The sequence below is a fragment of the Dipodomys merriami genome, unplaced genomic scaffold (assembly GCF_024711535.1).
Source record: "Dipodomys merriami isolate MVZ:Mamm:240054 unplaced genomic scaffold, mDipMer1.0.p SCAF_28, whole genome shotgun sequence".
Taxonomy (NCBI): Eukaryota; Metazoa; Chordata; class Mammalia; order Rodentia; family Heteromyidae; genus Dipodomys; species Dipodomys merriami.
Genome location: NW_027204270.1, coordinates 17,056,858 through 17,077,821, shown reverse-complemented (window position 1 = coordinate 17,077,821; position 20,964 = coordinate 17,056,858). Strand labels below are relative to the sequence as shown.

The 20,964-nt window shown below is 45.8% G+C and overlaps 1 protein-coding gene across 1 annotated transcript in view; it reads left to right on the top strand.

The window, feature by feature from the left end:
• Positions 1-13,172, top strand: part of Micos10 (mitochondrial contact site and cristae organizing system subunit 10) — a 34,048-nt gene extending 20,876 nt beyond the window's left edge. The window contains exons 2-4 of the mRNA XM_070037795.1: positions 7,416-7,463; positions 8,944-9,053; positions 12,925-13,172. Of these exons, the coding sequence (XP_069893896.1) occupies positions 7,416-7,463; positions 8,944-9,053; positions 12,925-12,939 (173 nt within the window). The 3' untranslated portion in view covers positions 12,940-13,172. The remainder of the gene's footprint in view (positions 1-7,415; positions 7,464-8,943; positions 9,054-12,924) is intronic.
• Positions 13,173-20,964: the final 7,792 nt, after the last annotated feature.

Here is a 20,964-nt window from a genome sequence, read left to right as displayed (position 1 = left end):
CTAATTGAAAGTCCACTGGCAATAACAACTTTTGCAAGGTTGATTCTGCAGAAGCATGTATTGCTCCAACTTGGTTCTGTTTAAAGTCTGACATCCAAAATGCATTTCTGCTATCAGATTATATAGCCTCTTGTTAATTCCTGCTGTTATGTTTCCTTCTAATTATTTGCAGTGTTCACATAAAGCAGGCTTTATGACGTGGGAGGCAGCAAAGATTTTTCTAAATGTGAAATAAAGTCCTGAGTAACTGGAAATTCTCCATGACTGCAGTGACTATCAACATACATTTATCCACTTTCTGACCAAAATGCACTTAAGGTGTACACTGGTGTGCCTTTCTGTTTCTTGTCCTTTGAAAGTGGTTACAAAATCTATTTCAGCATAAGAGAATGCAACATTGCACATGTGGTTATTGGGAGCAGAGTCCTCTGTTCTTTTTGTAATAAAATTGTATCAGGTGGCCTGTTAAGGATTTGCTCCTCCCTAACTAAAAATGTATGTTTATCTACTAACTAGTTTTATAACATCCTTTTGGGCACTAAGCATACATTAACTTGCACAGTTAGATTGATTTGGAATAATTTCTTTTTGAAAAAAATAAGTGCCAATACTCAAATGGCTACAGAGAATTTGGGCCCTGTGCCTAATGTCAATTCCATGCGGTTCTCTATTGTGGATTTTCCTTGCCCTCCTGCCCTGACAGCTGGACTTTGCCATTAGGAAGGTATGTACCTGTAATCAGGTATTTCTTTACTTTAGGGGTATTTGTCATTGTAGACAGCATAGATTTCTGAGAAAAGCTTGAAATGGGGAAGGCAGACTTCTATAAACTATATTCATAGTTAAATATTTGCTTCCAGGGGAAGGTAAAAAAATGCTTTGTACTTTTTCCTTTGGCTTTTTCCTGCAGAAGAGCTTGTCATGCAACAACAAGAAAAAGTGGCCAAAGGCAGAGAAAACTCTTCTCTTTCCATGTTGGTTTGTTTTTATTGTAAGACAAACCTTTCATGTTTTATTGTTAAAATGCTTAAACCTGGCCTAGAGGTGCCAGTCTTTAGTGGAAACAGCTGCAGAGTTGATGTCTGTCCCCTGGTCAGGTGGGACTTTCTTTGAAGCAACATGTTGCCTGTTAAAAGAGAATTGAGCGTGTGAGAACTTGAATCTGTAAAACTCATCAGGGTTCCCATTGTGCATCTCTCTCTTAAGTAACCAAGATAACTAAGTAAAACATAGCAATTAAACCTCATTTTATGAGTTACTTCTTTTCTGAAGAGAGTGTCTTGTGTCTTAAAAAATATAGAAACAAAACAACAACAAAAACACTCCTAAGAAATGAAGGTGGGCTGGGAAGGTGGCTCAGTGGTAGAGTGCTTGCCTTGCATGCATGAGGCCCTGGGTTCGATTCCTCAGCACCACATAAGCAAAAAGAAAAAAGCCGGAAGTGGCGCTGTGGCTCAAGTGGTAGAGCGCTAGCCTTGAGCTGAAGAGCTGAGGGACAGCGCCCAGGCCCAGAGTTCAGGCCCCACGGCCGGACCCAAAAAAAAAAAAAAAAAAAAAGAAATGAAGGTGTAGGAGCTCCATTTAATGAATAACACAGGGTCCATTCCTTGATCATTGTACATTTTGACTGGTATAGACTATGATTTTGAGCTTGTGTTTGTATTTCAGATACATGCTGTTAGCAAGAGTGCACTGGGTGGCTGGGCATATATCTGAACACTGGAAATGATCTTTTTGATTGAGCGACACTGTAGCCATGGACTTAGATCAGTTTTGGTCTCCTACTAGGAAAAGTTGAGCATCAGAGAGCTCTCTGTCCTTGGGGGGAAATAGAAGAGACAAGCATGGAGTCAGAGTAACAAGAAAAATGCTGAAATATTTTCCTTTTGGGCTTTTGATTTGGTTGCCAAAAAATTGCCTCCAGATGGAGAAGAGCAAAAGCTCTGATTGTAAGCCATTATGTTTTTACTGGCCTGCCTCCTCATCCCGTTGCCTGGTTTGGAATCTGTAAGCCAGTCCAAATCCTTTACCTCATTTTCTAGTACCAATTTACTGACTTACTCATCTTCCAGCTGCAAGGGGTGAGGCAAGTTGCCTTGAAATTGAGCCCTCTGCCATTTTATAAACTGAGCAATAGCAGATCCTTAGCCATGGAGGATCAATAGCAGTTGCTCTGGTTTTCTGAGTTCTTGCATCACTCTGAATAGGTAGACCTGTTCCTGTGACGTGTGCGGTAGGATTAGTCTGGAAATGAATGTGAATAAGCCCTGTAGGTTTTGTGGAGATTTGTTACAATGCTGGTTGCTGAGCATTGTGTGCTGTTTCACAGGGAGCACCTTACCTCACTGGCAGTGAAAGCTGCACGCTTCAATTTCCCTTGGGAGGTAGCCATAGGTGGGGTTGGAAATGGAGGGGAATTGAGTGTCTGGTTGCAGTGGGCACAGTGCTGTTGGAGCCTAGCAGGCTTAAGCCCATCTTATTCCCTACAAGTAATGAATTCATGTTGCTTGGGTAAGTGTGATTCCATAGAAAGTGGTTTGATTTCGAAGAGGATTTTTTTAGGGGAAATTATTGGATGGATAGTCAGTGATAACACCCAAATATTACTTTTTATTATGTCAGCATTGCTTATTGGTCTTGTAAGCTGATTCCTTTTCTACCATCCTATTGAATGGAGGGATACCTAGTGATTTTCAGATACAACATTTTAAAGTTTGGCATCAAAATAGTATGTGATACTGGGTCTACTTGATGAAGGGAAGTAAAGATTTTTAAATACAATTCCTGTTTATGTAGGATACACATAGTCATGTCATGTAACCAGGGGCTATCTTCCCAGAACTTCATCCTCAGTTTCATCATAGTGTGGACATCAAAGTACTCACACAATCCAAGATGGTGTGCCACTGCACACCTGGACTACTGGGTATAGACTTGCCAACTACAAACCTGCACATCATGGCACTATGTTGAATACTGCAGAGAGTTGTAACTTGGCAAGTGGTTATGTATCTAAGCCTATCTATATCTAAACAGAGAAGGACCAGTAAAAATATATTATGGGGGCTGGGAATGTGGCTTCGTGGTAGAGTGCTTGCCTCGCATGCATGAAGCCCTGGGAATCGAATCCAGGGCCTCATGCATGCAAGGCAAACGCTCTACCACTGAGCCACCTTCCCAGCCCCTATTAAAGTTTTTTTGTTTTTGTCAGTTGTGGGATTGAATTCTGGGCCTAGGTGCTGTCCCTAAGCTCTTCAGCACTCTTACCACTTGAGCTCAGCACCACTTTGATTTTCTGGTAGTTAATTGGAGATAAGAGTCTCAGGACTTTCCTGCCTGAGCTGGCTTTGAGCCTGGATCCTCAGATCTCAGCCTCCTGAGTAGATAGGATTACAGGCATGAGTCACTGGTACCTGGCCTAATGTTTATTTTTTGTCAGTTCTGGGATTTGAACTCCGGGCTAGTTCTTGTTAGGTAAGTTCTCTACTGCTAACCTTACATCCAGTCCCTAAAGTATTTTCTTTATATGCTTTTCTATTAATTAAATATATAATATATATTATTTTTCTGTTAAAAATTAAGGTGCAGGGCTGAGCATGGTGGCTCACATTTGTAATCCTACTGACTCAGAAGGTGGAGATTAAAGCCGGGCGCTGGTGGCTCATGCCTGTAATCCTAGCTACTCAGGAGGCTGAGATCTGAGGATCGCGGTTCAAAGCCAGCCCGGGCAGGAGAGACCGTGAGACTCCTATCTCCAATAAACCACCAGAAAACCGGAAGTGGCGCTGTAGCTCAGGCCCAGAGTTCAAGCCCCACGACCGACAAAAAAAAAAAAAAAAAAAAAAGAAGGTGGAGATTAGGAGGATTATCTATTGTTTGAGACCAGTTTAGGCCAAAGGGTTTTTTTGGTGTGTGCCAGTCCTGAGGCTTAAACTCAGGGCCTGGGCACTGTCCCTAAGCTTCATTTGCTCAAGGCTAGCACTATATTTTTCTGTGTATGTGGTACTGAGGAATCTGACCCAGGGCTTCATGCTTGCTAGGCAAGTATTCTAGCACTTGAGCCACAGCGCCACTTCCGGCTTTTTTCTTTTTGCTTATGTGGTGCTGAGGAATTGAACCCAGGGCCTCATGCATTGCATTCAAGGCAAGTGCTCTAACACTGAGCCACATTCCCAGCCCTCCATAACTTTTTAGAGCTCAATTAGAGATAAAGTTTCATGGACTTTCTCCCCTAGACTGGATTTGAACCACTATCTTTAGATCTTAGCCTTCTGAGTAGGTAGGACAATAGGTGTGGTGCCTGGCTAGACCAAAAGTTTTTTGGTTTTTTTTTTTGTGGGTCCGGTCGTGGGGCCTGAACTCTGGGCCTGGGCACTGTCCCTCAGCTCTTCAGCTCAAGGCTAGCACTCTACCACTTGCGCCACAGCGCCACTTCCAGCTTTTTTCTTATGTGGTGTTGAGGAATCAAACCCAGGACCTTGAGCATGCAAGGCAAGCGCTCTACCACTGAGCCACCTTCCCAGCCCCATAGACCAAAAGTTTTTGAGAGCTCATCTAAACCAGTAATGGTGGTACGCCTATCATCCCAGTTATGTGGGAGGTATAAATGGGATAATCTTCCAGGCTGCCCTTGGCAAAAGGTTAGGGGTATAGAGCAAAGCAGTAGAGCATTTGCCCTGATTTCAAACCATAGTACTGCCAAAAATATAAAAAGAAAAACTATAGATAACAGAAAACTAAGACACAAACACACGTTAGCCTAGGCTATACAGGGTCAGAGTCACGCTGGTATGCTATACCCACTGACAGGTCCCCAGGGCAATAAAGCATGAAGAAGTTTCCTCCTGTGATAACAGTACCTCCTGAACCCCCCCAGTCCCCTTGGCCTCGCCTCAGGGGAGGGTCACTCTTTCCAGAAACATGTCCATGGTGGTTTGCTTGCTTTGTTTCTCTTTTTATCAGAGTTTTGCTTGTAAGCAGATACTGTACCATGAACATTCCTCTGTGTTAATGAAAACCTTTTGGTGTTTGGGGAGGAGGGGCAACATGTTTTCAGTCTTCCCTCAGCTGCTTGTTGAGTCTGTGGAAGCTTCTTCTAAGTGTTGTGACTTTTCTGGCGGCACTTCCCCCATGTGCCTTCCCTGTCCTGTTTCCCTGCTGTTAAAACCTTGAGATTGGTTGGAATGTTACCTCGCACACAAACTTGTCCTTATTAGGGCCACATATGTGTGGTACAAGTGAATTATCAGAAATCATTTGGTGTAAATAGCATTACTACTTCAGGCTAACACGGGCTGTATTGTACATAGGAAAAACAATTATTGAGGTCAAGAAATATAGATTGGGGGCTGGGAAGGTGGCTCAGTGATAGAGTACTTACCTAGCATGTAGGAAGCCCTGGGTTGGAATACTCAGTATCATATCAACAGAAAAAGCCAGAAGAGGTGCTGTGCTCAAGTGGTAGAGTGCTAGTCTTGAGCAAAAGAAGCTCAGAGACAGTACCTGGGCCCTAAGTTCAGGTCCCAGAGCTGGCCCAAAAAAAAAAAAAAAAAAAGAAGTAGATTAGCAGGGGGGATCAGGAGGGAAAAACTTGGAAAAAATAAGGAAAGAGGTGACACTGTTCATAAACAAATGTACTGGGGCTGGGAAGGTGGCTCAGTGGTAGGTAGAGCGCTTGCCTTGCATGCCAGAGGCCTTGGGTTTGATTCCTCAGCACCACGTAAGAAAAAAGCCAGGGGCTGGGAAGGTGGCTCAGTGGTAGAGCGCTTGCCTTGCAATGCGTGAGGCCCTGGGTTCAATTCCCCAGCACCACATAAGCAAAAAGAAAAAAGCTGGAAGTGGCGCTGTGGCTCAAGTGGTAGAACGCTAGCCTTGAGCTGAAGAGCTGAGGGACAGTGCCCAGGCCCAGAGTTCAGGCCCCACAACCGGACCCCAAAAAAAAAAAAAAGAAAGAAAAAAGCCAGAAGTGGCCCTGTGGCTCAAGTGGTAGAGCACTAGCCTTGAGCTGAAGAGCTGAGGGACAGCGCCCAGGCCCAGAGTTCAGGCCCCACGACCGGACCAAAAACAAACAAAAAATATATACTCATTACTTGATTAATGTTACTGTATGTAACCTCTCTGTACATCACCTTTGCAGTAACAAAAAATGTAGATTAGCTTGTTTGTTCATGGTGCGGTTGGAGCGGAAAAGGCAACTTGATTGAGGAATTGGGGAGTACTTTGAAGTTTTGCAGGGCATTATCCTGAAATCATGATTAGACAGAGAAGAATTCCCCCCCTTCTCTCTCTCCCCTTTGCCCCCCCCACATCTATTTATATTTTTTCATTGCTAGAGAGCAAACCCAGGGACTCACACATTAGGCAGGTGCTCTACTAATTGTCTACATCCTCAGCCCAGCAAAAAGAAATTTAGAATTTCATTAGCACAAATTTGAAACTTTTTTTTTGTAATCCCAGTATTCAGGAGGTTGAGGAAGGAAGATAGAGTATGAGAGTTTAAGGCTAGCCTGGATTACAGAGTAAGGGCCCTGTTTCAATAGCCACCAAAAAAACCCACCACCAACAACAAAGAAAATGATTAAATGATAGTGCAAGTAATGTGTAAGTTTAGCAGAATTGTGATGCTAGCATTGTCAAATACCAGGGCTTGTCATATTGATAAAAATGAGAATTGAATCTGTAAAGCAACATCTACAACAACAGCAACAACAAGCTTTCTGTTAGCTTTGGTTTAAAATGAAGTGTCAGTGTGACTGGAGATGTAGCTCAATGGTAGAGTACTTGCCTAGCATATATAAAAGTCAAGTGGTATTTACATATAAGCTCTATACCTCCTTCAGTATACTAAAAGACCCTTCATAGGACTCTGTGATGATTGGGGGTTACTTTCCACATTTGGGGCTTTTGAGAGTTGTGCTTATATTGTCTGTTCACAGTTATGTGTGTGATAGTGCAGCCCTTGAGGACTGTTTTGGAACATTCCTTTGCATCTCCTCACAAATGTGGGTAGCACTGAAAGCACAGGGTGGCACGGGAATGTCTGTTGGCACTGTTTACCTGCTGCTTTGGCCATGGCATTCCTGTGTGAGACAGGCAGACAAGAGGCTATTTGCCAGGCGTGCAGGAGGGTCTAGAACAGTTTCCTGGCTTGCTCCCTAACCCCCATCCTCACGCCCTGTTACTTGTCTAGACAGAATGATAGGGAATGAAGCTCTTATTTCCTTTTTTGGGTGGGAAGACCAAAGACAAGTACAAAGCTTGCTCCAATGATAAAGGATAGAAATGGGAAAGTCAGATGCTAGATTATGAAGGAAAAAAAACATGTTTTTTATGATGTTCACACTTAAGAAATATTAATGTTATCTTTTTGTCAGGTTACTATTATGAAACTTAGCATTTCTTCTCTGTTTTTGCAGGTACTGGTTTTGGACTAGGAGTTGTTTTCTCACTTACCTTCTTTAAAAGTAAGTATGATTGCCACTTTTTTTTTGGGGGGGGGGTCTGGTCGTGGGGCCTGAACTCTGGGCCTGGGCGCTGTCCCTCAGCTCTTCAGCTCAAGGCTAGTGCTCTACCACTTGAGCCACAGCGCCACTTCCAGCTTTTTTCTTATGTGGTACTGAGGAATCGAACCCAGGACCTCAGGCATGCAAGGCAAGTGCTCTACCACTGAGCCACCTTCCCAGGCCCATGATTGATTGCCACTTTACAGCCTAAAGTCTACACTAGACACCTCTAGAGGCTGGCTGCCAACTCTTTTCTTTCCTGGGGATCTGTCAGCCACTGGAAAAGGGGGTGGATACTTCAGTGTTGCTCCTGGGCACTGAGTCAGGATACATGATATCTTAAATATGATATTTCAAAGGCCTGCATTTATTCTAGTGAGTTATTGGCCCAATCTGGATGCTCAACTATTTCTATTATCATTTTTTCTAAGGAACTTGAAAATTATAGAGTCTTCCTGGTAATAAACACAAATAGGTCAGAAAAACATACTTCTTGGCCAGTTGGCCCTTTTAAGCAAAGGGCAGGCAGTATCTCTTTATTTTGCAGAAGAATTTCTAAAGTTTAAATATTGAGTAGGAACAAGGGGGTCATTTTGGCTTATTTCCATAAAGAACTGACAAAGGCTACATAGTTAGAACATTGTAAATCCCATGATTTGCAGTAACCAAAGTATGTAAATATTGATGAGATTCTTAAAACAGTGGTTGAGATTCAAGTACTTACTGCAAGATTAAGAACTAGTTCAGGGCTGGGAAGATGGCTCAGTGGTAGAGAGCTTGCCTTGCATGCCTGAGGCCCTGGGTTCGATTCCTCAGCACCACATAAGCAAAAAGAAAAAAGCCGGAAGTGGCGCTGTGGCTCAAGTGGTAAAGCACTAGCCTTGAGCTGAAGAGCCGAGGGACAGTGCCCAGGCCCAGAGTTCAGGCCCCACGACCAGATCTCCCCCCCCCCCAAAAAAAAAAAAAAAAAAAGAAAAAGAAAAAAAGAAGAACTAGTTCAGCCGGGCGCTGGTGGCTCATGCCTGTAATCCTAGCTACTCAGGAGGCTGAGATCTGAGGGGTTCCTGGTTCAAAGCCAGGAAAGTCCGTGAGACTCTTATCTCCAATAAACCACTAGAAAACCGGAAGTTGCTCTGTGGCTCAGGCGGAAGTTGTTCTGTGGCTCAGGCGGTAGAGCGCTTACCTTGAGCTGAAGAGTGCAGGGACAACGCCCAAGCCCAGAGTTCAAGCCCCACGACTGACAAAAAAAAAAAAAAAAGAACTAGTTCAGCTGAGAGGATGGTTAGAACTGGCAGAGACTATGCTGTTCTTGAGTTGAATCACCATTTCCTCAAACTTAGCATGGAGGTATGTAATAAGCAGATTCCAAGTGAAGCGTGCTTAAGGTTTGAGGCTTCATCCTCTAATGCTCCCTACTGAGATTTCCTTTTTCTGTTCACAGGAAGAACGTGGCCATTAGCCTTTGGTTCTGGCATGGGACTAGGGATGGCCTACTCCAACTGTCAGCATGATTTCCAGTCTCCATATCTTCTACATGGAAAATATGTAAAAGTATGTATAGAATTGATGTTTCTCAGGGCCTGGGTACTCTCCTTGAGCCTCTCTGTACTCAAGGGAAGCACTCTACCACTTGAGCCACAGCGCCACTTCGGGCCTTTTCTGTTTATGTGGTACTGAAGAATCAAACCCAGGGCTTCATGCATGCTAGGCAAGTATTTCACCACTAAGCCACATTCCAGCCCATTTCTCGCTCTCTTTGTTGTTGTTGTTGTTGATCGTGGGGCCTAAACTCGGCCTGGGCACTGTCCCTCACCTCTTCAGCTCAAGGTTAGCCCTCTATCACTTGAGCCATAGTGCCACTTCCGGTTTTCTAGTGGTTTATTGGAGATAAGAGTCTCAAGTACTTTACTTCTGGGACTGGCTTTGAACCATGATCCCCTCAGATCTCAGCCTCCTGAGTAGCTAGGATTACAGGCGTGAGCCACCAGCACCTGGCTTGTTTCTCTTTCTTGTAGAAGAAAAAAAGTTTCTCCTAAGGCCCTGAAGAATTGTTTAGAGTATGACTCATGAGTAAGATGTTACTACTATACCACTGAGTGCAAAGTATTATTTGGTCATTAGTGGTACTGCTCCCAGAATTGCTTTTCTTTTCTTTTCTTTTTTTTTTTTTTTTTTTTACCATTCTTAGCATTTGAACTCAGGGCCTGAGCACTGTCCTTGAGCTTCTTTTGCTCAAGGCTAGCACTCTACCACTTGACCCACAGTGCCATTTCACTGTCCTTGAGCTTCTTTTGCTCAAGGCTAGCACTCTACCACTTGACCCACAGTGCCATTTCCAGCTTTTTCTGTTTATGTGGTACTGAGGAATCAAACCCAGGTTTTCATGAATGCTAGACAATCACTCTACCAGTAAGCCACATTTTGCCTCAGAATTGCTTTTGTGTCTTCAGACATCTACGTATGTTAGTTTTCTAGACAGTCCAAGTAGTAGCAATGCTCTAGAAAGAAGGATTTCTTACTTCAGATCTCAGAATGTCCTTTAAACATCATTCACATATTCAGGCTAAACCTGAAGACTACCAGAATGCAACAGTTATTCTGACTTTTTTTGTTATGAGACGGACTTGAACTTGGTATCTGACACTTTGCTCATTCTCTGGTGCTCTACCAACTGTGCCACCTCCAGCCCCCACCTTTCTCTTTAATGAAGGAGGCAGTGTAGTCCTGTGTGATTGTGCTGATGTCCTTGACTACAGGTAGATTTTTTTTGGGGGGGGGTCTGGTCGTGGGGCCTGAACTCTGGGCCTGGGTGTTATCCCTCAGCTCTTCAGCTCAAGGCTAGTGCTTTACCACTTGGGCCACAGCGCCACTTCTGGCTTTTTTCTTTTTTGCTTATGTGGTGCTGAGGAATCGAACCCAGGGCCTCATGCATGCAAAGCAAGCACTCTACCACTGAGCCACCTTCCCAGCCCACGGGTAGATTTTTGATGAGGCAAACAAGTTGGAAAAGGGCTGAGTGTGGCATTCTTCCTGAAGTTTCCAGGAAACTTCATACTCTTTTCCTTTCTCTTGCTTGAGGTGATTGGCTGCCATGGGTTTAAGTGACAGTTTAGGGGAGGCTGGTGCTCAGGGACAGAGGTGGCATTTGTTGCTCTGTCCCTGGGCTTAAGACGTCGTAGGCACTGAAGTGAATAGAGTGAGGAAGTAAATTGAATAGTAAATTAGATGTGAAGTGGTCAAGGCCTTGGACTTGGCCAGGCCTAATCTATCATTCTTTCTCTTTCTTTCTTATCTTCCTTCCTTCTTTGCTTCTTTCCTTCCTTCTTTCCTTCTTTCTTTCTGTTATGGGGCTTGAACTCTGGGCCTGGGCGCTGACCCTGAGCTCTTCAGCTCAAAGCAAGAGCTCTACCACTTGGATCATAGCGCTACTTCCGGTTTTCTGGTGGTTAATTAGAGATGAGAGCTTACAGACTTTTCTGCCTGGGCTGGCTTTGAATGGCAATCCTCAGATATCAACCTCCTGAGTAGCTAGGATTACAGGTGTGAGCCACCTGCGCCCGGCAGGCCTGATTTTTTTTTTTTTTTTTTTTGTCAGTTGTGGGGCTTGAACCCTTGGCCTGGGAACTGTCCCTGTGCTCTTCAGCTCAAGGCCAGGGCTCTACCGCTTGAGCCACAGCAACACTTCCAGTTTCCTAGTGGTTTATTGGAGATAAGAGTCTCACGGACTGCTGGGAAAGTGGCTCAGTGGTAGAGCGCTTGCCTTGCATGCATGAGGCCCTGGGTTCGATTCCTCAGCACCACATAAGCAAAAAAAAAAAAAGAAAAAAAAGCTGGAAGTGGTGCTGTGGCTCAAGTAGTAGAGTGCTAGCCTTGAGCTGAAGAGTTGAGGGACAGCGCCCAGGCCCAGAATTCAGGCCCCACGACCGGACCCCCCCAAAAAAAAGAGAGTCTCACGGACTTACCTGCCCAGGCTGGCTTTGAACCATGATCCTCAGATCTCAGCTTCCTGAGTAGCTAGGATTACGGGTGTGAGCCACCAGCGCCCGGCTCCAGCAGACCTAATCTTTATTGCAACCCAGCCTCCAATGAAGAACTAAGCATACTCTGCTCTCCAGGTTTCCCTTAAGCTAGAATCTCCATCATGGTGGGCCGTGTTGGACAGCTGCTGGGCCAGGAGACCCTGCTTCTTATAGCATGTAGGGTTATTTCACTTCCGGGCTTCCATTTCCTGTCCATAGAATGCAATAATTTCTCCCTATGGGTTTTTGTTGTTATTGTTGTAGGGGTAGGAATGTGGGTATTGTACCCAGGTTATTGCGCATACTGAGCCCCTGCTGTACCCTAAGCTACATCCTCAACTACCCCCTGTAGGGTTGTGGTGAGGATTCAATGTGAAAATGTTTTTAAGTTGTAAGGTGTTGTGTAAGTAGAAACATTGGTTATTATAGTTGAGACCAACCAAAAAAAAGTGTGATTGACTTATCCATTGTTCTACCCCAGTAACAAGTAGAGCGGAAAATGTGGCACAAATGCATGCCCTAATCTGGTCAAGAGCTGTAGCCACAGGGTCACCAACTCTCAAGTGACAGTGTCCCACCACAGCTGCACAGCCTCTATTTTAGAACCTGCTGCCCAGCACCCAATCAGTGGGGGCAGGGAGGGTTGATACTGGTAACTCCCTTGGTGCTGAAGCAAGGCTGAGGCGAGCAGAGGGTGGGCAGTGCAAGGAGGGGAGCATGCCACCAGGCTGGGGGTTCTGACTCCTCACTTTCTTGGCAAAACTTGGGGCGAACAGAAAGGAGCAGGGAGAGAGCTTGGGGTCTTTTCACTGTTCAGAGTGTTTCCATTGTTCCATGCTGAGTTGTCATGGATAATGGCTTAGAGGTGATTATGTGCATATTATATATTTAGTAGGTGGGAGTTGCTGTGGAAAATATTGTTACATTCTTTACAGCCTTGTGCACACTGCTCCAGAATGGCCTTGTAACTTCATCTGAACTTGAGTCTGTGCCGGATGGGATGTTGTCATCCTCTGCTCTGAGGGGGGAAAAAATCCCACACAGGCCTGTTAGGATAGCTGTTGTGCCGGGTGGATGTCCTAGGGGCTTCAGCTCCTTGTTCTCCTTCTGGCCTTCCAGCCCAACGGGAGACGTATGATTGTCCTCATTCAGCAGTAAGAACACTGAATTGTGCTGAGGTTGAGACTTGTGGTTAACTGGCTGCTGGGTCAAGGGAGGCTCTCCTCGCCTGTGATCTCAGCTGGTTTCAGGAATATGGCTATGGGGACTGCTTGACTGGCTTGGGCACCCTTCTGATCCCCTCCCTGGAGACCAGGGAGCTGGGTGGGTGAGGCAGTCACAGCAGGAGGTATGGTCAGGCAGGCTCCCAGAGCCTCTTTAACCTGAGTACTCTTGCCTCCCAGGAGCAGGAGCAGTGACTACACGGAGCAGAGAACACCCCCTCGGGAGGAAGAGAATCGCATTTATTCCTCAGGAATACTGAAGTGCCCCGGAGCGAGCTGACATCCCTCTGTCACCATGCTGTCGGCCATGCTTTAACTCCAGCACACCATTTGTGTATTTGAAACCAAGTCTGTCTCTCGTTTTGTATTTTCTCTCTGGAAATTGTAAGGAGGTGGTCTTCAGAGAAATAAATTAAGCAAAAATGGGACGCCTGGCCTTGCCTTTGTTTCTTTGCCCGTCCTTTCTGAGCCTCAAGAGCCCTGCTAGAACAGCCTGGTCGCAGTCTCCTCGCCTTCCCACCCTCACGCACTCCCAACCCACAGTTCCCTGAACCACTCCACCTCAGAGCCACAGGTTGCCAGTTGCTGCTGGTGTCTGATGGTGATGGCTAGCACCTGACACCTCTGTTTCACTGTCTTCCCTCTGGCAGACCTGGCAGGGCAGGCCTCAGGGGTGCCACACTTCCACATTAGGCCCACACAATGTTGTGCTCCTGAAACCTGACTGCATGCCTCTTCCCACTGATGTCCATCCCAAGTCTCACGGGGCTTGGTACAGTTGGGGGCAGGGGTGGGGTTAGGGGAGGGGGGGCCCCCCCGCAGGGAGTGAGCACTGGCCTCAGCGGGAGTTTCCTTCTGGTGATAGGGAGAACATGTGGGCTATTCACCTGAATGGAAGGTCACATTTGGGATAGTTTATGTTCACATAGCAGCTGAGACTTAAGGACACCAGGGCCATTTCTGATACCTGTCTTGAGTTCAGGCCTGTACTTTCACCTAAACCAGGGAAGTGTAGGACACATGTTTTGCCATTTTTTTCTGAGAAGATGTGTGGAACCTTAGAGTTTGGTCTTTTGTTTCTTATTTCTCTCTATAATAAAATGCCACCACTGCAGAGCTTGGTGCCCATGGCCCTCCATCTTGTGAATGTTAATTATCTTCCATAAGCAAAGTCTTGGTCTGGGCAACCGGAGGAGTAGCTGAAGACACAGATTCCTGCCTTCATGGAGCTTAGGATCTGGGAGATGGACAGGCAGACACTGGAACTCTAAAGAGAATCACGGTAACAGGTAGGGGGTAGGGGTCATGGATCAGAGTAATGAGAACAAAGGAGAAGGAACTGCCAGGTTGGTAGGACCACCCCTCAGAGGAGGAAGAATGAGGAAGAGAAGGGACGTAGCTACTGTGAAGGCTCTGAATCATAGCTTGGGGGTGGGGATGCACCATTTGTGGAGCCATAGTGCAGGATAAAGGAGAGGAGTGAAGGGCAGAGGCTGGGTGACACCCCTGCAGAATAGTGTATCACCCCAGTCGTGGCACACTGGTTACACCTCTCAGTTTTTACAAGTGCTATAATGAGTAGATTCAGGATAGCAAATCCCGGTCTGCTAGTTCCTACCTCATTCTTTGCCCCACTCCCCTTTCCAGAAAGGTAGGCTGTAGATCTGCCTGGACAGCACTGGCTAAGCCCAGGTCTGCAAGTTGAGGCCGTGGCATGCCCAAGCCACGTGGCCCCTTTTCACTTGGCCTGCTTCGTTTCATAATCAAAGGCAACCCATAGAACTGGCAGAAAAATAACCATAACCATGAAGCCTGATTCATCCTTTCCGCTGGTACTCTCCATATTTGCTTTCAGTGTTATTGTCCCCCACTCCACTTTTTCCATCTTCATTCAGGCAGAGATAAGAATAACAGGCTCCCGTCTAAGACAGAAAAGTGTGCTCGCTAATTCTCTAGGTATGGCAGGGAAAAAAATTGGCAGTGCCTGAGGCCATCAGAATCAGACCTCTGTGATCAGTTGCTAGTTTTAGAAAAGTGTCTGTTTGGATAGAGCTGGCTGCCCAGCACCTTTGAAGCGGTCAGCTCTGAGGGAACAGTTCTTGGCAAAGGCCAGCCGAAGGAAGCCTTGGCTGTTTGTCTTCATCCTAGAGTACAGAGTACTTTGTATTCCTTCCTCATACTTCCTCAGAGAGATAGTTCAGCTGAAAGCACAATACTTGATCTTGTCTCTACCCCCACCCGCCCTCACCATCTCAGCTCAACCCTCAGTAAGTTCCAGCTTTGTTGGCAGAGGCCTACATTCTGTTCTACTTTAAGTTTCATTAGAAATTCAAGTTCTCCAGGGCTCTGTTCCCTTGTAGGGATGTGAAACTTGGACTTTGCCTCTTGTCTGCCCTTCTGAACCAAGGTCAAAGAAATTCATGGGTTTGGGGAGAGAGTGATGGGAACTCAGCTGGGCACAGGATACTGGGAGAAGCTGTGGCGCCCTGAAAGTGGCCTGCTCTGCCAACATATATAAATACATACAGTCTCAGCCTGACACTGTATAATTTGGCCCAGAACAATATGTATTTTGAACTCATTTGGGTGAATGACTTTGGCAATCCCGAGTACCCACTAGGGGCATGCTTTATCAGCCGTACTTGCCTTGCGCAGAAGTGGGCCTTTGTTCTGAGAAATGGCCTCAGAACACACTCTGCTGAGCTGTCTCCTTCAGTGACAGTCATCCTCTCACTGATTTCAAAAGAGCCAAGAATGCAGTCCTGAAATTCTGCTGTCGGAAATGCAGACATTGGGGGTAAGGGGATGACTGTGTCGTTTATGTAGTTTTGCTTTTAGTTCTCTCAAACCTCACTGTTTATAATTTTTTTTATGTAACCAAGCCATAATTGCATTTTACTTGTCATGGTTCAATCTGATTGTATTGTTGGAAGGATTATTTTTGAACCTGTCCAAATAAACTCTGCAAAGTATTTCCAAAAGGATGTACTTCCACAGAGCTGGGACAGCCTTCGTCCTGAAGGATCCGGAGACACAAATGGTTTCCTGTGGCATGCTTTCTAATTACACAAATGCAGAAGGGTGGAAGGGAGAAAGTGGAAATTCTAAGTACCAAAAGGAATGTTCAATTTAGAATAATAAGCTCATCTGGAAGCCATCACCACTTTCCCCTTTTAAGTGTGCCATGAGTACCTCTTTGCTTCAGGGACCAAAGGATGGCATAGGGACACATAGGGACCAGGTAGGAGCAAGGGGGAGGCTCCATGTTCAGCAAGCAGGCTCTGTGTAGTGTGAGTGTGGGGCAGAGATAACTGACAGCAGTAAAGATCCCGGTAGATGAGGACCCACAGAGACAAGGAGAGATAGGACCTGGGACTTAGTGCCTGCTCGATCCCTGACTTGTCAGTGACCACAAAGAAGTTCTTTTTCTTTTTTTTCATTCTTTCTCCCTTCCTTCCTTCCTTCCTTCCTTCCTTCCTTCCTTCCTTCCTTCCTTCCTTCCTCCCTCCCTCCCTCCCTCCCTCCCTCCCTCCCTCCCTCTCTCTCTCTCTCTTTCTCTCTCTCTCTCTCTCTCTCTCTCTTTCAGTCATATGGCTTTAACTCAGGGCCTCGGCACTGTCTCTGAGCTTTTTTTGCTCAAGGCTAGTACTCTACCACTTGAACCACAATGCCGCTTGTGTCTTTTTCTGTTTATATGGTACAGAGGGCTCGAATCTAAGGCTTCATGCATGCTAGGCAAGCACTCTACCACTGAGCCACTATAGGCTTTTTTTTTTTCCACTATAGGCTTTGAGGGTCAAGTATATGTTGACACAAGGGTATAAAAAGGTTCCTACAGGGCTGGGAAGGTGGCTCAGTGGTAGAGTGCTTGCCTTGCATGCCTGAGGCCCTGGGTTGGATTCCTCAGCACCACATAAGCAAAAAGAAAAAAGCCGGAAGTGGCGCTGTGGCTCAAGTGGTAGAGCGCTAGCCTTGAGCTGAAGAGCTGAGGGACAGCGCCCAGGCCCAGAGTTTAGGCCCCACGACCGGACCCAAAAAAAAAAAAAGGTTCTTACAGGGCTGGGAAGGTGGCTCAGTGTAGAGTGCTGGCCTTGCATGCATGAGGCCCTGGGTTCGATTCTTCAGCACCACATAAGCAGAAAAAGACAGAAGTGGCGCTGTAGCTCAAGTGGTAGAGTGCTAGCCTTGAGCTGAAGAGCTGAGGGACAGCCCCCAGGCCCAGAGTTCAAGCCTCAAGACCAGCAAAACAAAACAACAAAAAATGGTTCCTGGGGCTGGGAAGGTGGCTCAGTGGTAGAGCGCTTGCCTTGCATGCATGAAACCCTGGGTTTGATTCCTCAGCACCACATAAGCAAAAAGAAAAAAGCCGGAAGTGGCGCTGTGGCTCAAGGGGTAAAGAGCTAGCTTTGAGCTGAAGAGCTGAGGGACAGCGCCCAGGCCCAGAGTTCAAGTCCCACAACCGACAAAAAAAAAAAAGTTGCCTGGAGCTGGGAGTGTAGCTCAGCCTGGGCGCTGTCCCAGTGCACTTCAGCTCAAGGCTAGCGCTCTACCACTTGAGCCACAGCGCCACTTCTGGCTTTTTTTTTTTTTTTTTTTTCTGCTTATGTGGTGCTGAGGAATCAAACCCAGGGCCTCATGCATGCGAGGCAAGCACTCTGTCACTGAGCCACCTTCCCAGCCCACAATAGACAATTTTTTTTTAATTTTTTTTTAAAAAAAAAGGTTTCTAGGGCTGGGAAGGTGGCTTAATGGTAGAGTGCTTGCTTAACATGCATGAAGCCCTGGGTTCAATTCCTTAGTACCACATAAACAGAAAAGGCCATAAGTAGCACTCTGGCTCAGTGGTAGAGTGCTAGCCTAGGGCTAAAGAAGCTCAGGAACAGTGCCCAGGCCCTGAATTCAAGCCCCAGGACCAGCAAAAACAAAACAACAAAAAATGGTTCCTGGGTTGGGGTCTATAAAAGTTGCCTGGAGCTGGGAGTGTAGCTCAGTGGCAGAACACTTGACCAGCATGCACAAGGACCTAGATTCCATCTCCACAAAAGTAAGAGGCTTGCGGGGCACCCGTGGCTCACGCCTGTAATCCTAGCTACTCAGGAGGCTGAGATCTAGGGATCATGGTTCAAAGCCAGCCTGGGCAGGAAAAGTCCATGAGACTCTTATCTCCAATAAACTACTCAGAAAACCAGAAGTGGCGGTGTGGCTCAAGTGGTAGAGTAACTAGCCTTGAGCTGAAGAGCTGAGGGACAGCGCCCAGGCCCAGAGTTCAAGCCCCATGACCGACAAAAAAAAAAAAAAAAAAGAGGCTTTTACTGCTTGAATCAGAATAAAATGCATGGTATCAATAGTCAGGAGATATGGTTTCAGGAGAGAAAAGTTACAGGTGTTGGGCTCAAAGATTTGGCTTTTGAGGTTGAAATCCATAAGATCCAAGGGAGAGAATGAGCATATGGCTATAAACACTACATCTTCATTGATAAGTTTTTAGTGTAAGGCCATTATAGCTTCTCTACTGAAACACATTCCCTAGCTTTAAAAAAAAAAAAGTGACAGTAGGGGTTGAATTCAAGCCTTGTGGCTTGGTTGATAGAGCACTAGCCAATGAATGAAAGCATCAGGTACCCCAGTTAAGAGTCCCAGTCAGACCTTAAAAAATAAAAAAATCAGATTTAGTGGCTGAGCCCAGTGCTAGATGTAGTGAAGGGAAGGAGAAAAACCAAGCTGAAGAAATAAAATGGGAACCCAATAACCCATGGGGCATCCAGACAGGTTGCAGACTGATGGCTATGGACTACTATTCCAGTTCAGAATGATCAGCTTTGATGTGCGGTGTGGATGAGCTGTCAGGAAAATTTGAAGGAAGTATGGTTGGAAATGGTTGTCAATAGGGAAGAAATTAAGGCTAGAGACAAGAGCTTATTATCTTTTTTTTTTTTTTTTCTTTTTTTGGGTCCAGTCATGGGGCATGAACTCTGGGCCTGGGCACTGTCCCTCAGCTCTTCAGCTCAAGGCTAGAGCTCTACCATTTGAGCCACAGTGCCACTTCCGGCTTTTTTCTTTTTTCTGATTATGTGGTGCTGAGGAATGGAACCCAGGGCCTCAGGTATGCAAGGCAAGCACTCTACCACTGAGCCACCTTCCCAGCCACAAGAGCTTATTATCAGCTGTCAGTCAAGCTAACTGTATTCTTTGCCTAGCCAGGAATCAGCATAGCTGATTTCAATCAATATAAATGAGTATATAATAGTTATTTAAACATGCATTTTGTTCGCAGCTGATCTTTATGTCTTTCATGGTGCTTAATTATTGCACAATTATCCCTATTTTGGTTTTATAAATGAAGGAGATTTTAAAAGGATAAATTAACTTGTCTAAGGAAAAACAGTTAAGAGATAATGTCAGTAGGATTTAAACTTGATTTCAGAGTTTGGGTTCTTACCCATGCTCTATGCTAGTCAAAAGCTATTTAAGATGGGAGAGAGAATGTGCTCAAGCCTAAAAAGTAGGAGGCCCCAAATTCAACTCTCTTCCCTCCAGCAAAAGAAGAGCTGTTTAAGTTGGCTGCTAGTAGCTCATGCTTATATCCTCCTAATACTCAGGAGGCTGAGATCTGAGGATCACAGTATAAAGCTAGCCTGAGCAGGAGAGTCCATGAGACTCTCATCTTCAATTAACTGCCAAAAAAACAAAGCCAGAAGTGGAGCTGTGACTACAGTGGTAGATCTCTACCCTTAAGCAGAGGACAAAGAAGTTTAGGGACAGTGCCAAGGCCTTGAGTTAAGGACCAGCACCAACACAAGAAAAAAAAAAAAAGCTGTTTAAATTGGAACGGATCATTACAGAGTAGTTTGATTGGATTTGAAATCAGCTGTATTTTCTTACAACAATCCCTGTTTATTCATTAGAAACATAATTGTCAAGCCGGGCGCCGGTGGCTCACACCTGTAATCCTAGCTACTCAGGAGGCTGAGATCTGAGGATCATTATTTTGAAGCCAGCCTGGGCAAGAAAGGCTGTGAGACTCTTGTTTCCAAGAGTCAGAAAAAGCCCAGAGTGGTGCTATGGGTCAAGTGTTAGAGCTCTAGACTTGAGCACAAAAGAGGCTCAGGGACAATGCCCCAAACCCTGAGTTCAAGCCTCAGAACTGACACAAACACACACACACACACACACACACACACACACACACACACACACACACACACACACACAGAATACTTACCCTTCATGCTCAGAGCAGGGATAAAAAAGAAATAGAGAAAAGGATTCTGGGGGCCACTTCTGGGCCATCTAGTGTTATTGCAACCTGGTAGTAACCAGGTGCAGAAAGGATCATGTTTTCGACAAGTGAAAGTCCTTATCCAGATCTTTCTTCCCTCCCATGCTTTCTCACTTCCCAGAGTCCTGGCAGGGACTTTTGCATTACACTACTTCCCCATTTCTGTGCAATATCCCCTCCCTTACAGGGCAGCTCTTACCTAGAGAACCTGGCATGGCACTGGACTCTTAGTAGATGTGGGTTTTATTTTGTTTTGTTATTGTTTTGTTTTGTTTTTGCTAGTCCAGAGGCTTGAACTCAGGATTTGGAGCATTGTCCCTGAGCCTCTTTTGTGCTCAAGGCTAGTGTTCTAACACTTGACCCACAGCACCACTCTGGGCTTTTTCTGACTCTTGGAAACAAGAGTCTCACAGCCTTTCCTGCCCAGGCTGGCTTCAAAATATGATCCTCAGATCTCAGCCTCTTGAGTAGCTAGGATTATAGGCATGAGCCATCAGTGCTTGATTCTAGCACATGTTTCGAAGATAGGATCTTGATTACTTTTTTTTTGGGGGGGGGTCCAGTCATGGGGCCTGAGCTCTGGGCCTGGGCGCTGTCCTTCAGCTCTTCAGCTCAAGGCTAGCGCTCTACCGCTTGAGCCACAGCGCCACTTTGGCTTTTTTCTTTTTGCATATGTGGAGCTGAGGAATTGAACCCAGGGCCTCATGCATGTAAGGCAAGCGCTCTACCACTGAGCCACCTTCCCAGCCCCAGGATCTTGGTAACTTTTTGCCTGGGCTGATCTCATACTGGACAGATGCCTGTCTCTGATGCTGACTCCTGAGCAGCTGGGATTACAAGCATGAACACCACATATCTGTCCAGAATCCTTAACGCATTTCCTTTGGAGGGTCTCACCAAAAGGATGAGAGCACAAGTTCAAGCCTCATGACAGAGCCACT